This window comes from Chiloscyllium plagiosum, unplaced genomic scaffold, assembly GCF_037043375.1.
Source record: "Chiloscyllium plagiosum isolate Xiang-an unplaced genomic scaffold, Cpla_swu_hap1 HiC_scaffold_22, whole genome shotgun sequence".
Taxonomy (NCBI): domain Eukaryota; kingdom Metazoa; phylum Chordata; class Chondrichthyes; order Orectolobiformes; family Hemiscylliidae; genus Chiloscyllium; species Chiloscyllium plagiosum.
In genome coordinates this window covers 10408232-10424621 of record NW_028270160.1, presented here as the reverse complement: position 1 = coordinate 10424621, position 16390 = coordinate 10408232, and the positions used below count along the sequence as shown (strand labels likewise).

General features: G+C 44.5%; 1 protein-coding gene across 8 annotated transcripts in view; it reads left to right on the top strand.

The window, feature by feature from the left end:
* The window catches only part of LOC122561323 (CREB3 regulatory factor-like), a 161074-nt gene that overhangs the window by 86825 nt on the left and 57859 nt on the right, over window positions 1–16390 (top strand). For 6 of the 8 annotated variants that reach the window (XM_087998737.1, XM_087998739.1, XM_087998740.1 and 3 more), the window contains 2 exons: window positions 1515–1733; window positions 9909–10034. In XM_087998737.1, the coding sequence (XP_087854863.1) occupies window positions 1725–1733; window positions 9909–10034 (135 nt within the window). In that variant the 5' untranslated portion in view covers window positions 1515–1724. The remainder of the gene's footprint in view (window positions 1–1514; window positions 1734–9908; window positions 10035–16390) is intronic. The other 2 variants (XM_087998743.1, XM_087998742.1) reach the window with 1 other exon arrangement.

The following is a 16390-nucleotide window of genomic DNA, read 5'->3' as shown; positions in this document are numbered from 1 at the left end:
TCCTGTACTAACCAGAAGATGAACCAACTTGTATAATTATAATAATTAACTAACTTATATAATTAAAGACTTATACAGTTAAAAGTAGGGACTTGGGCAGCATTGTGGAACAGAGAGACCTGCGGGTTCAGGTGCATTTTTCCTTGAAGTATGCGCCACACACAGACAGGGTGGGTAAGAAGGCATTCAACACGCTTGCCTTCATTGTTCAGACCTTTGAGTTTAGGAGTTGGGACATTATACTGAGGGTTATACAGGACATTGCTGAGGCCTCTTCTGGAATACTGTGTCCAGTTTTGGTCTCCCTGTTATAGGAAGGATATTATTAAGCTGGAGAGGGTTCAGAAGAGATTTACCAGGATGTTGCAGGTATGGAGGGTTGGAACCACTGAACCACCATGCTGCCCCTAGTTATAAAGAGAGACTGGATAGGCTGGGACTTTTTTCACTGGAGCTTAAGATTAAACCTTGACCTTGTCGAGGTTTATAACATCATGCAGCGTACAGATAAGGTGGATGGTAGGGGACGTTTTCCTAGAATGGGGGTTTTCAAGACTAAGGGGCATATCTTTAAGGTGAGAGGAGAAAGATTTTAAAAAAGACGTGAGAGGCAGATTTTTTACACTGAGAATGGGTCATTTGTGGAATGAACTTCCAGAGGATGTGCTGGATGTAGGTACAGTTACGATGTTTAAAAGACATTTAAAAGACTTAAAAGATAAGTACATGATATAGGCCAAGTGCAGGCAAGTGGGACTAGTTTGGTTTGGATTTATGGTAGGCATGGACTGATTGGACTGAAGGGTCTGTTTCCATGCTGTATGACTCTGTGACTCTTTAATGTACTAACCGTTTAGAAAGACTGAGACACACTTACATTGTACTGCAGTGAGATCCCTTTACCCAGGTTGTGTCGCATTCTAAGTTTGGAAAACTTGTGACCCAGAGATGTACAAGCCTAAATGCTGCAGCAGGCTGGCAAGGTGATAAGAGAGAATGTTGATGTTTACCCAATGTTCCTTTTACTTTACATTTCAAAAGAAAAGTTTGCGGTCAAACATTTGTAGCCAAGTAAGATTCTTCTACAAACGTGTTTACCATGGTCCATCAAATGTTTTGATTATTGGCTTTATATTTCCCGTTTTGGAGGTAGATGTTATGAATTGATAAACCTGCTTTAACCTGTGACGGCCTGTCTGTTTTTGCAAAATGTTATTTCGGGACAGGAGGCTGTGCAGTTTCTTGTATTCCCTGAAATAGGTGCTTAATCAGACACTGCCCTCTTTGTGACAGAGAGCTTTGAAGGGGATTCTGCGTTCATGTGATTTGACTTGATCCTGCTTTAACTGTGCCAGGTTGCAGTCTGTAGCTTTGGCGGCTTTGATTGTTTGTGTCGAAGACCTGAACCTTTCTGATCGAAGTAATGAACGTCAAACCATGTATTTCTTTTCAAATATAGTGTTCCAACCCCCCCCCTCTCTCTCTCTCTCTCTCTCTTTGCTCCCCCTTCATAGAGCCAACATTGAAGAAATCGAATACTGCCAGATGGAACAGACTTGAGCCGTAAATAATTTTCTTTCTAATCGTCCCTGATCACCGAACTCCTACTGTCCTTGGGGAGTTTTGACCGATTCGTTTTGCTGTAGAAAGCATTTTCGTGCCAACTGATTTTGGGGGCCTGCCACATTTTGTTCCTGTTCTGAGGCACCAACTTAGGCTCGGTCATGCCACAGGTATGAACTTCTCTGTTTATTCTTAACATACTACCCTGAACGCCTCACCTGCCCTGCCTAGTTCTGTCTGTTGAATGGGTGAGTGAGTGAGTGAGTCTGTGTTTGTGTGTGTGCGTGTCTCTCTCTCTCTCTCTCTAGTAAAATGTATACATTTGCCTCTACATAAAGAAGGGGCCTAGAAAATCCAATTTCTTGACCCTTGTCTTGTCCATCTTTGTGACTCAAACTTAATCTGACCACGCATGTGCACACGTATGGGCAGAAATGGTATTGTCACCACTTGCCATAATCTTGTCGAGTGTGTTTTTAAAAAAATTGTTTACTCATGCTGACCAGCATCCATTGCTCATCCCTAGCTGCCCTTGAACTGAGTGGCTTGCTCAGCCATTTCAGAGGGCAATTAAGGGTCAACGCATTGCTGTAGATCTGGAGTCACACCTAGGCCAGACCAGGTGAGGATGGCAGATTTCTGTCCCTCAGAAATGTTAGATTTATTGGAAGGGAACAGGCTCCATTCAGGTTAATGGCAAAAATTTTGTTTTTATTCATTTTTATTTCAACATTGTGTTAATTACAATGAAATGTTGTGGTTGATAGGAGAGCCTGTTTGTGTGCTGGCAGATGGGCATGTCACAAAGCCTTCAGAATGGACAAAATTATTTCTCTCATGCCCTCTCCTTATTTCCTTTGATTCTGATTTCTGTTAGGGAATAACACTAAAAGAAGGACCTGCGTTTCCATCAGCGTCTAGTCTCGCACCAGGGACTTGAGCGCAAATTCTAACTGGGCACTCCAATAAAGGACTGAGGGAGTGCTGCAATGTTGCAATTGCCACTTTTCAGATGAGGTGTTTAGATTACTTACAGTGTGGAAACAGGCCCTTCGGCCCAACAAGCCCACACCGACGAGCAACCCACCCAGACCCATTCCCCTACATTTACCCCTTCACCTAACACTACGGGCAATTTTAGCATGGCCAATTCACCTGACCTGCACATTTTTGGACTGTGGGAGGAAACCGGAGCACCCGGAGGAAACCCACACAGACACAGGGAGAATGTGCAAACTCCACACAGACAGTTGCCTGAGGCAGGAATTGAACCCGGGTCTCAGGCGCTGTGAGGCAGCAATGCTAACCATTGTACCACCGTGCCGCCCAAAGTGAGGCCCAGCATGCTGTCCAAGATATATGTAAAAGTTCCCGCAGTGCTACTTTGAAAGTGAGCAAGAGTGAGGGGGGATTAGTGTTACCCCAAGTGTCCTGGATTGATGCTTATTCCTCAGACTACACTGCGAGATTGTCATGATCAGATTACTATTGATGGAATCTTCCCCTATGCAAATTGCAATGCATTCTATATTATATTGATGACTGCACTGTGTGCAGGTTTCAAACTGCTTTGGGACATCCTTAAGGTGTGAGAGAGACAGTGATAAGAGCCTTTCTTCCCCTGGGAAAATGAGATTGGGTCTTTCTACCGAGCTTGCTCAGTTGACAGATTAACGGAAACCCAACTGCCTAGGTTAGATCGCGGTAGAAAAGTCCAAAAATCCAGAAGATTGCCAAGTTTAGTTGCAGAGAGCAACATAACCAAGAGCAGACAATGGATGGAAAGACCATAACGGCCCCTTCTTTATGTAGAGGCAAATGTATATATTTTACTAGAGAGAGAGAGAGAGACACACACAGACTCACTCACCCACCCACCCATTCACCAGACAGAACTAGCAACAACTGAAAGAGAAAATGTAGATTAAAAACACAAAGAGGATAATCAGATGTGTGGATCACATTAAGGTGTGGACTGAGGCTTGAAGAAAGCCCGAGAGAAGGGAGACATAAGCCCACGATGTACACAATGAAAACAAATGAATGAATGAACTCCAGTGCTATGGAGAGAAACATTCCTGTCCCCCTGCTCAGTGACCTGCCTGGATGGGGATCACCTTTCTCTGGATGGTACGAGAATGTGCAATTTTCTTTTTCATTCACCAGATTTGGGCATTGCTGGCTGGACCAGCATTTTATTGCACATCCCTAGTTCCCCGTAATGACTGGCTTGCTCAGCTATTTCAGAACATAGTTCTGGAGTCCGCCACATTGTTTGGAGTTGCCTGTAAACCAGACCAGCTGATGGATTTCCTTCATTTAAAGTGAGCTAGGTGAATCAACAATGGTCATCATTACATCATTAACTCCAGACTTGCATTGAATTCAAATTCTGCCATCTGCTGTGGTAACATTCGAACCCTGGGTCCCCCAAACCATTTCCTGGCTCGCTGCATTGATAATTCAGCAACAATTAGACTACCCCCTTCAATGCTCCCTGTCTGGGCTGACAGTGGCTGCCTTAGGTTTGCAATGGAACTATTTCATTAGGGAACAACAGCCACGGCTGACGTTGACCCCAAAGCAGCTGTAGCACAAGGCAGTCCTGAGTGTCAAGTTTCTTCTCCGCCAAATATAGTTGAACCTCTTCCTCTGGCTACTTGCCAGACCACCTGCAGAAGCTAAACAAAATAACAAACCCCACTTAGCAATTGCTGCAGTGTTTCCTGGAGAATAGTCCGACCCGCTGCAGCTCAACTCAGATCAAACCAGGAGGAAGTTGTAGTTTCTATCTGTTTTATTTTGGTTTGCATCGTCTAATAGACCTCCTGACCTCAGTCTGCTTTTGGTTGCAAGTATGCATGTGTTTGTCTGTCTGTCCGATGTGACTAGTTCCTATAGCTCATGGGATCCCAAGGTATTTACTTATTCAAAGTTGACCTTTCCAATTGCCTCTTCTTACTTTTCCATATTATGCAAATAAGAATATTTTCGAATTTTTTTTTAAAGTCTTGTGTTGGAGGATGTGCACATGGCATTGCTTGATGTGATCGCTTTACCTTGCTGCAGACAAGCTTTGTGTGATATTTAGTTTCGGCAGAGGTCTACAGGATACCTACGGAGGTGAATTGGAAAGCAGTATTTGGCAGGGAGCATAGCTTGTAATGAAGAGAGATTTCAAAGGAAGTTAAGTAGGTACACCAAGGAGGAAGAAGTAGGCGATTCTGATGGTGTGAATGAAGGGGCTGTGCAGAGCATAAAGGCTTAGAGACTGGTTTTGCGCTCTTGAGTTCTATATGTCTTTGAATAAAACTGAGATGAATTGCCCAATAAGGGACTATCATTTTCCAATTTAACATTAAACATCTTGAAGTGCTTCACGCCCATTGAAGTGAGAATATTATTGTTGTTGTGGGTGGTCAGGAGTAGAAATAGGGTTTAATGAGCCTCTAGATGACTCTGAGTCATGTTGTGATGCGACTATGATCGTATTTGGCAGGTAAGGGGAATTTCCTAGAAGGTTAGAACTAGAAAAAGCTCTGAAGCCCCATCTACCTATTGGTTACTAAACATTTATCCAAAAGGAGTTTATTTTTAATAATTGTAGGTTGCCACTGTTGATTTGTTACCCATCCCAAATTACCCTCTGAAGTGAGTGGCTTGCTGGATCATTTCAGAGGGCAGATAAGAGTCAATCACATTCTGGAGGCCTGTCTGGGCAAGGACAGCAGATTTCTTAAAATAGAACAAAACTGCAGATGCTGGGATACAGATCATTCGGCAGTTAGGAAGGCGAATGCAACATTGGCATTCATTTCAAGAGGACGCGAAAACAAGAGCAGGGATGTACCACTGAGGCTGTATAGACCACATTTGGAATATTGTGAGTAGTTTTGGGTCCCATATCTGAGGAAAGATGTGCTGGCGTTTTAGGGGGTCCAGAGGAGATTTGCAAGAATGATGCCAGAATGAAGGGCTAGTCATATGAGGAGTGGTTGAGGACTCTGCATCTGTACTCAGTGGAGTACACCTGTTCACTGCAGCCATTTGCTCATTGGAGCCAGTCCGGGCGAGGTTCACTGGGCTGATACTGGGAATGGAGGGACTGTCTTATGAGTTGAGGTTGAGTAAGTTGGGCCTGTACTAACTGGAGGTTAGAAGAAGGAGAGGTGACCTTATAGAGATGTATAGGATTCATAGGGAACTTGAAAGCTTTCAATGCAGAGAAATTGGTCCTAGACTCTCTCTGACAAGGAGAAACAAAGAGCATAATCTCAGAATGAGGGGTTGCACATTTAAGACATTTAATTCTCTGAAAGTTATGGATCTGTGGAATTCTTTACTGCAAAGGTTGTAGATGTTGGGTTGTTAAGTGCATTTGAGGCTGAGAAGCAGATTTTTTTTCCTCCGTAAGGAAATCAAGGGTAATGGGGAATAGCCAGGAAGTGAGTTGAGGATTATTTGATCAATAGTGATCTATCTGAATGGGGGAGCAGTCTTGATGGGCTGAATGGCCTACTTCTGCTCCTACATCTTATGGTGTCACCCTCCAACCTTTACTGCTCTGTAAAAAAAAAAGACACTTTAGGATTGACAGTGTGGGCAACCTGGCCTTCTCTAGACTGCTTTGTGGCAGGAACTTGCTTTAACCTCGGAGAGGTGTTTTACTGGACTTTTCTGATGCCATTTACTGCTCAGATTAACCCGCAATGAGGATTTCATTTGTCATCACCTACATTTGGAAATGGTGCTCTGAGGTGTTAGTTATCACCTGATGTGCAAAGGAATGCAGGTTGTCACCCAGTTATTAACACACAGTGATGATGGGGTTTCTGCACTATCAGGAACTGAGGAACACAAAGATATAAACACATGGAAACTAGGAATAAGAGAAAACCACTCAGTCCTTCAAATGATCATGACTAATCACCCAAGCTGTGCCCACATTCCCCTCATAGGTCCTTTAGCCTGCAGAACCAAGTATTATCTCCTTGTTTAAAACAATATTTTGGCTCTAAATGCCTTCTGAGGCAGTGTGTTCCATAGGCTCGCCACTCTCTGGGTGAAGATTAGAGTGGTGCTGGAAAAGCACAGCAGGTCAGGCAACATCCAAGAAGCACCAGGAATTCCTGATGAAGGGCTCCTGCCCGAAACGTCAATTTTCCCGCTCCTCGGATGCTGCCTGATCTGCTGTGCTTTTCCAGCACCACTCTAATCTTGACTCAGATCTCTGGCATCTGCAGTCCTCACTTTCGCCTACTCTCTGGGTGAAAACATTTCTCCTCATCTCAGTAAAGTCAGCTGAGGGGCAGATTGGGAAGAGTTGAACACTTAACATACCAATCATCTGGCAATCCTGAAACAATCCAGCCAAACTTGTCTTGATTCCAGTCAACACTCATTGAAAACCATTTGAAGCCATTTGTCTGCGACCTGTCTTGTGCTCACAATCCCACACATAGACTAGAAAACAACGTTCAGCCTCAACTCTTCCAGTTTTAGATCTCAAATTACTGGTGTGAACTTAGAAATAACTAAACTTAGAAATAACTATGCAAGGGGCATGTCCTGGATCAATAAATTCACCTCTCGAAGCAGGTTTTAATCCATCAAGTCCTGAAGGATTTACTGTAAGCATTTATGCAGCTTACTGCCGTATCTTCCAGTCCTCTTTCCCTTTCTCAAAACACTAACAATTTGCATTTTGGTAGCACCTTCAGCTAGTGTAAGAGAGAGCACACAGAAAGGGTGCTGTACTACTAAGAGATAAAAAGGTTTACAAGGATGTTGCCAAGGTTGGAGGGTTTGAGCTACAGGGAGAGGCTGAATAGGTTGGGGCTATTTTCCCTGTGGTGTTGGAGGCTGAGGGGTGACCTTGTAGAGGTTTAGAAAATTGAGGAATGTGGATAGGGTAAATAGACAAAGTCTTTTCCCTGGGCTGGGGAGTCCAGAACTAGAGGGCATTGGTTTAAGGTGAGAGGGGAAAGATTTAAAGGGGACCTAAGAGCCAACTTTTTCACGCAGAGGATGACGTGTGTCTGGAATGAGCTGCCAGAGGAAGTGGTGAAGGCTGGTTCAATTAAAGCATTTAAAATGCATCTGGATGGGTATATGAATAGGAAGGGTTTAGAGGCATATGGGCCAATTGCTGGCAGGTGGGACTAGATTACTTTAGGATATCTGGTCGGCATGGATAAGTTGGACCAAAAGGTCTATTCCATGCTGTACATCTCTATGACTCTATGATCCCAAAAGCTCAAACAGAGAGACTTGATAAACCTCTTTTTAAGGAGAGAGGAGAGTTTTAGGAAGGAGGTTCCAAGGTTCCGGGTCAAAGCGACCGCCCATGTTGGCACAGAAAAAACCTGGGCAATTCAAAGCTGGAGATGGAGGGACAGAATTCTCTGCGAGTTGTGTGGGCGGGAGGAGATTACAAAGATGGAGCCAGGTGATTTGAGCAAAGGATGAGAATGTTTAAATCTGACCTGTTGCTGTACCAGACGCCAATAGATTGTAATGCAAACGTAGTTCAGCTGCTGTGACCTACTTTCAGATTTCTAAAGGACTCACTGTCTGCTTTATGTTTCTTCGTAGTTTGCGACCACTGACATTATCTGTTATGTCCCTGACTGTCAGCGATGCCCACAGCCTTTTAAAGGATAAACAGGGTAAAAGATTAAGGATTACAAATTTGCCGAGACATACCTGATTTTCTTTGAGAATTTTATGGAATTATAGAATCCCTACAGTGTGGAAGCAGACTATTTGACCCATTGAGTCCTCGCTGACTCTCTGAAGAGCATCCCACCCAGACCCTATCACCCCACATTTCTCATAGCTAACCCACCTAGTCTGCATATCTCTGAACACTGGACAATTTAGCACGGCACATCCTCCTAACATGCACTTTGGAAACCGGAGCACTCTGAGGAAACCCACACAGACACTGGGAGAGTATGCAAACGCCACACTGACTGTTGCCTGAGGGTGGAATTGAACCTGGGTCCCTGGCACTGTGAGGCAGCAGTGCTAACCACTGAGCCACCATGCTACTCTCAATCTAGATCTTTCCATCTACCTGAGAAGGCAGAGAGGGACAAGGTTAAATATCTCATTCAAAGGCCTTTTGATGGTAAAGATAAAGTCCCATATTCCAAAAGAACTATCAAGCTGTTCTTTCATTAGACTGATGGTGAGGACTTATGAAGGACTTCCTGATGAGTCGAAACATTGACTCTCTTGCTCCTCGGATGCTGCCTGACCTGCTGTACTTTTCCAGCGCCACCCTGTTTGACTCTGACTCTGCAGCATCTGCAGTCCTCACTTTCTCCTGATGATGAGTTGAACCTGAGAGTCTGAGCGCTGAGGTTGATAACTTGGTGGTGACCTTAGCCAGTGTAGGAATTGATTCTGCGCCATTAACATTGTTCCGCATCCCAAAGCAGCCGTCCAATCAACTGAGCTAACAAGATAGGGTCTGCAATGTACTGTACTGCCTGAAGATGTAGGATGGGGAGCAGATACCATTGAGGCATTCGAGAGGGGCATTGGATGATTATTTCAGCAGAGGCTATGTGCGGGAGTCACAGGGAAAAGGCAGGGCTTTTGCAGGCAGTCACGATGGTCATTTGAAGAGCCTACACTGAATGGCTTCCTTCCCATGGCATAGTACGTCTGTCATTCTGAGAGCTGACAGCCAGCCTGCATTCTGGTCTCTGCATAAGGGTCTGCGAGTTGAGCTGCGCTAGAGTGTCACACACCAGGACACACCTAAAAACTGAGTGAGTGACTCCCGCTTCCCTGTTCATCCTGTAGCTAAAGCAGCAAAGTAAAGCGTCCTGCATCGTCATTTTCAAAATATATGTCATATCCAATTACACATGATGCTTTTAATCCAGCTCTAACTATCTCCTGGAAGTATGAGTCACCGTGATGCTGCCACGGTAACCTGCAAAGCCCTGTAGTGCTCTTAAGTGCTCGGAGTGCAGCAAGCCTTTCCTTTGTTGCATCAGTTAAGCATGTTTTGCTTTCTGTACTGGTTGCAAAGGATCCCATTGTCAAAGGATTTGCTGCCAAAGAAGATCAGGAGTAAGAGCCAGCAAAGGGCTAATCTAATGGAGGCTCACCTCAAAGTGCAGCCAGGGTGTGACCAGATTGCTTTAATCCTGCCGGGATTTACAAAGCAAATCACCATTCTGCCTGACAAAGGATTAGCAAGTAGGTGATTCTGGCATCAGCAGTTGCTTTGCTCATGATCCGTTGGGGGCAGGCACTGTAAATGTGTATTTTTTTTAATGAGTACATCTAGTTGTGAACTCTAATGATTATTCTCCTCTTTCTCTCAGCCCAATGTTAGTGGGATGGAACCTGCCTTCGGAGATGCTTTTCGAAGTTGCTGCATCTACTCATCCTTGGACCAGACTGTTGCTAGCCCAGACAGCAGTCCGAACTCTGGCTTCCTGTATGAACAGGTGTGCAGACCACAAAAGGTCTATTTGTAAAATCTCTTCTTTAGACAGTAGCTTAAGAATCCCACAAATCAATGGTCAATAAAGTGTGTGCACTGCAAATCATCTAGACTAATAATAGTGCTTCTGCAAATACATCTGTGTCAAATATGTGTGAGCAAATATCTGAGAATCCTGCAGCAAAGGAAGAGATTTCTTAGTCTGTAGTGCCTGTGTTAGGTTTTTAGAACCATCCAGTTCTACTTCCCTCTCTCATTGTCATAGTTCATTCCACACAGGAACCACTCCCTGTGTAATAAAGGAATTGCCCCTCATGTCTTTGTAAAATCTTTCTCCTCTCGTCTTAAAAATATGGCCCCAAGTATTGAAACTACCCCCCCCCCCCCCCCACCCTGAGGACAAAGACCTTACCTATTCACCCTATCTATACCCCTCATGACTTCATAAAGTCTACTAGATCACCCCTAATCACCCACGTTCCGTTGGGAAAAGTCCCAGCCTATCCAGCCTGTTCTCATAACTTCCGATAGACATGCAGATTTCTTCTTTTTCACATGTACACACAATTCATTTTTGCAAGTTATCTACTTCCTCCACCCTTTCAGTCGTAGAGTCATAGAGATCTGCAGCACAGAAACAGACTCTTTGGTCCAACCTGTTCCATGCCGACCAGATATCCCAACTTAATCTAGTCCCACCTGCCAGCACCCGGCCCATATCCATCCTAACCCTTCCTAATCATATACCCATCCAAATGCCTTTTAAATGCTGCAATTATACCAGCCTCCACCACTTCCTCTGGCAGCTCATCCCATACACGTACCACCCTCTGTGTGAAAAAGTTGCCTCTTAGGTCTCTTTTATATCTTGCCCCTCTCACCCTAAACCTCTGCCCTCTAGTTCTGGACTCCCCCCACCCCACCCCAGGGAAAAGACTTTGTCTCTTTATCCTCTCTATGCCCCTTATGATTTTATAAACCTCTATAAGGTCACCCGAAGGTCCTGAAGAAGGGCTTATGCCCAAAACGTCGATTCTCCTGTTCCTTGGATGGTGCCTGACCTGCTGCGCTTTTCCAGCAACACATTTTCAGCTCTATAAGGTCACCCCTCAGCTCCAGGGAAGAAAGACCCAGCCTATTCAACTTCTCCCTATAGCTCAAACCCTAGTAACTTCATTATAAATCTTTTCTGCACCCTTTCAAGTTTCACACCATCCTTCCAATAGGAAGGAGACCAGAATGGTGCGCAATATTCTAAACGTGGTCTAACCACATTTGTTGTATAATGTGTTGTATATTCTCAACATGACCTCCCAACTCCTATCCTCAATGCTCTGACCAATAAAGGAAAGCATACCAAATGCCGCCTTCACTATCCTATCTGCCTGTGACTCCACTTTCAAGGAGCTATGAACCTGCACTCCAAGGTCTTTTTGTTCAGCAACACTCCCAGGACACTTACCATTAAATGATTTGATTTCCCAAGATTCAACACCTCACATTTATCTAAATTAAATTCCATCTGCCACTCCTCAGCCCATTGGCCCATCCATTCAAGATCCCATTGTAATCTGAGGTAACCTTCTTCACTGTCCACTACACCTCCAATTTTGGTGTCATCTGCAAACTTACGAACTATACCTCCTCTGTTCATATCCAAATCATTTATGTAAATGACGAAAAGTAGTGGACCCAGCACCAATCCTTGTGGCACTCCACTGGTCACAGGCCTCCAGTCTGAAAAACAACCCCCCATCACCACCCTCTGTCTTCTACCTTAGAGCAAGTTCTGTATCCAAATGGCTAGTTCTCCCTGTATTCCACGAGATCTAACCTGGCTCACCAGTCTCCCATGGGGAACCTTGTCGAATGCCAGTTGCCATGATCTTGAATGAGGCCATAACTTGTGTTTTTTTTTAACTAGAATATTTTCCTTTTTTTTATTTATTGAAGGATTGAATTTTTATTTTCCAAGATCAATCAATGCATACTCTAACTACAATTTTAACTAAGCCCCAAACAAAAATCGGAATTTGCAGGAGAAACTCAGTAGGGCTGGCAGCATCTGTGAAGAGAAGGCAGAGTTAGTGTTTCGAGGCCAGTGACCCTTCTTCAGAGATTTGTTTCTGATTTCTAGCATCTGCAGTTCTTTTGGCCAGCCAGCTCAGAGTCAGAATCCCGAACTGAGAAAATTCTAAATCCCCTGTTTATACATTTTTTTCTGTTTTTTTTTACACTGACTGTGGCCCAGCCAGCACAGTCAGTCTCCTAAACTGAGGAGATCTAATCTCCTGGTTATTTTTTTTTTCTTTTTTTTTGTTTTTCTTTCACCCCACACTACTGCCTAACAGCGGTAATACTTATTTCTTACCCCAACACCCTTATCATGTGTGTGCAGCTATGAGACACAGTGAAAGACATCAGGTGTATAAATCTTTCTTCATTTTCCACCATTAGGAAGAAAGGAAACACCTGAATGGCCAGTGGCAAGTGGTGCCATCCTCATCAAAGGGCAATGCTGCGTGATCAAAAATGTGAAGGGGATGGCGGGGATTAAATCAAAGTAGAGTTGGAGGGGGAAATAAAATACTCCAATCCCTGCGGTGCCCACTGTCTCTGAACAGCTCAAGGGTGTTGGTGGACACCATGTGCTCCTTCTCCAGAGAACCCGGGCTCTAATGTAACCGCGGAAGAGGGGCAGGCAATCGGCCCTAACGACCCCCTCCATGGCCTGCTGCCTGGACCTGTTTATAGCCAGTTTGGCCAGGCCCAGGAGCAGACCCACGAGGAGATCGTATGGCCTGCCCACCCGCTCCGCACCAGGTGCCCAAAGATCGGGAGCTTGGGGCTGAAGTGCAACCAAAAATAAAGGAGAAGAATTTCCAGGTAACTAAAAAGAGAGTGGGGTGGGGCACACCCAATATATAAGTGGTCCACATAACAAGCAGTTGGGCTGGGAGTCCGTGAACCACCGCAATCTGCAGTTTCAGGGGACTGCTGCGTGCAACACTCTCCACCCCAGATCCTTGAGAGAAAGGGGAAGGACTCCCGCATAGAGTGCCCTCAACTGGGGATCCCCATTGCCTGGTGGCAAATGGGCACAGCAAGGCCCTGTTTATATTGATCAGCCAGGGCTTCCCGATTGGCCCAAGTTAAACCCAATCAGGATCTCGTACTCCATGAGATCCACCTGGTTCCAATCACTACCTTTAGCTAAGCCCTTATGTGCTGAAACCTAGAATCATTGCAAGTTTTTTAGTTCCTCAAGCTTTAAATGGCACATTCAACACATAAAACCACGACATATGTAGCAAATGTGTTGCCAATCTCAGTCACGCAGTCCTTTAGAACTCTGTCTTCCTCATGAAGAAGTTGATAAAATCATGAGGGGCACGGATAAGTTGAATAGTCAAGGTCTTTTCTCCAGGGTAGGGGAGTCCAAAACTAGAGAGCATATGTTTAAGGTGAGAGGGGAAAGATATGAAAGCGACCTAAGGGGCAAATATTTCACACAAGAGGGTGGTGTGTGTCTGGAACAAGCTGCCAGAAATTGTGGTGGGGGCCCCTACAATTACAACATTTAAAAGGCATCAGGGATGGGTATGTGAATAGGAAGGGTTTAAAGAGATATCGGTAAACATTCTGACGGCAATAGAACATTCTGGAGGGCTTTTGCCCAAAACGTCGATTTTCCTGCTCCTTGGATGCTGCCTGATCTGCTGGGCTTTTCCAGTACCACTCTAACCTAAACTCTGATTTTCCAGCATCTGCAGTCCTCACTTTTGCCTTAGAGGGATATCGGCCAATTGCTGGCAAATGGGACTAGATTAATTTAGGATATCTGGTTGGCAGGGATGAGTTGGACTGAAGTGTCTGTTTCTGTGCAGTCCGTCTCTATGTCTGTAAGAAGTTCAGATTTTTTGGGGGGGGGGATTTAATCTTATCCCCAGCTGACAGCAGCACTGTTCGCAGATGTTTGCAAAATCCCAGTGACAATCTGGATGAATGGTCACGATCTAGCAAAGTAATGGAAACTTTTACAGCAACTGTATTTTTGCCGATTTTCAGCCTCTGGATCGAGGTCATGCCCAGTTCAATGTTCAATCCGAATGTTGGTTAGTGGAACCGAGTTATGGGTGGGGAACATAACAGCTTCCTTTGCAGTGACCTCCATTCCTATCCCACCCCAAACTGTCTTTCTCGCCACCTGTATTGCATTTCTACAGGAAAATAACATGACATATTCTTACGGACCTGTGGAGTACGTGTTAAATATTGCAGTACACCTTTCTTACCAATAGAGAAAACTATTGCCATAACTTGCTGCAGTTGCTATTTTAGGGTCATAAATAGCCATTACATACAACTGGTGAGTACTGTACAGCAAAACAAAACTTAATGTTCAGAAGTGCAAAGAGATCTTTGACCTGTTTCTTATTTATTTGTTTTTCCTTGGTTCCCAGGCTTTTTTATTATTTTCTTTTAAATTTTATTTTAAACAAACAAACAAGCTGGACTAGACAGGCTAAACCATGGAAGGATGTTCCCAGTGACTGGAGAGTCTAGAATCAGGGCTGACAGTCTGAGGATACAGGGTAGGCCATTCAGGACTGAGGTAAAAGCAATGACTGCAGATGCCGGAAGCCAGATTCTGGATTAGTGGTGCTGGAAGAGCACAGCAGGTCAGGCAGCATCCGAGGAGCAGTAAAATTGACGTTTCGGGCAAAAGCCCTTCATCAGGAATACAATCTCTCCACCCTTCAGGCACTCTGCCTGTATTCCTGATGAAAGGCTTTTGCCTGAAATGTCGATTTTACTGCTCCTCTGATGCTGCCTGAACTGCTGTGCTCTTCCAGCACCACTAATCCACATTTCAGGACAGAGGTGAGGAGAAATGTTTTCACCCAGAGAGTGATGAGCCTGAGGAACTCTCTGTTACAGAAAATGGTTGAGGCCAAAACATTGTACGTTTTTCAAGAAAGAGTTGTATGTAGTTCTTGGGGCTAAAGGAATCGCCGAGTATGGAGGGAAAGTGAGAACAGGGTACTAACTTTGATGATCAGCCATGAACTGCCAAAGGAAGTGGTGGATGCAGGTACAGATAAAAAGTCCACAGGATGTTTAGATAGGTTCATGAATAGGAAAAGTTTAGAGGGCTAGTTTAGTTTGGGATTGTGGTTGGCATGGGCTGGTTGGGCAGAATGGTCTGTCTCCGTGCTGTATGACTCTATCACACTGAAGGGTCTGTCTCCGTGCTGTATGTCTCTATCACACTGAAGGGTCTGTCTCCGTGCTGTATGTCTCTATCCTGCTGAGGAGTCTGCATCCGTGCTGTATGACTCTATCCTGCTGAAGGGTCTGTCTCCGTGCTGTATGTCTCTATCACACTGAGTGGTGGCGCAGGCTCATTGAGCAGAATGGGTTACTACTTGGTTTTTTTTTGCGTTTTTTTCCAATCTTTGGTGTTAATGTTTACCACCATTACCACACCGATGAAATAAAGGCCTGCACGGCTTGATACTATCTCGCTTTACACTTTTGTGCAGAAGACCTTTTTCTGAAAAATGTTTCAAGTTTCTTAGACATTTGCTTAGAATTTACAAAAGAGCCAGAGTCAACATGAGGAAAACAGATATGTACAAAGACACCTGTTGGGATCTGGAGAGAGCTGCCTGAATGAGTAGTGGAAGTAGATTTAATAGAAACCTTCAGAATGAAATCTGGTAAATAGGAAAGATTTACAAGTCATTTACAGGGAGAGAGCAAGGGACTAATTGAATAGGGCCTGATGGCCACGTTCTGTGTTGGTAGGTGTCTCGCTTTTATACTGACTTGTTGTGTTTGAAAATTCCCATCTGAACTTGTGCACCAATTAGATAAATCCCTGTATTCATTAAAATCATCTTGGCCCATTCCTTGTGATTGTTCACAAGAATGTCAAAAGGAAGTTATTTAACATTTGCTTAGAAATCATGGAGCTGAAAATCTAAGACCTATTTCACATTCAGCAGTATTCCATGTGTTACCGTGATAGGATAGGGGTTAATGTCTGTGTCTGCACAAACTGGATTATCCCCTTTAAAGGCAAGCCATGCTTTCTGCCTCTAAACACCTTTCACTTGTGGGTCATGGTTGTCCACTGGCCCAGTATTTATTGCCTGTCTCTAGTTGCTCTTGAGATGATGGTGAGCTGCCTTATTGAACTGCCACAGTCCATGTTCTGTAGTAGATCCCACTGCTGTTAGGGAGGGATTCCAGGACTTTGACCCAGCGACAATAAGGAGTGGCAATATATGCCCAAGTCAGAATGGTGAGTGGCTAGAGGGGAACTTGAAGGGGGTGGTGGTCCCATGTAACAGC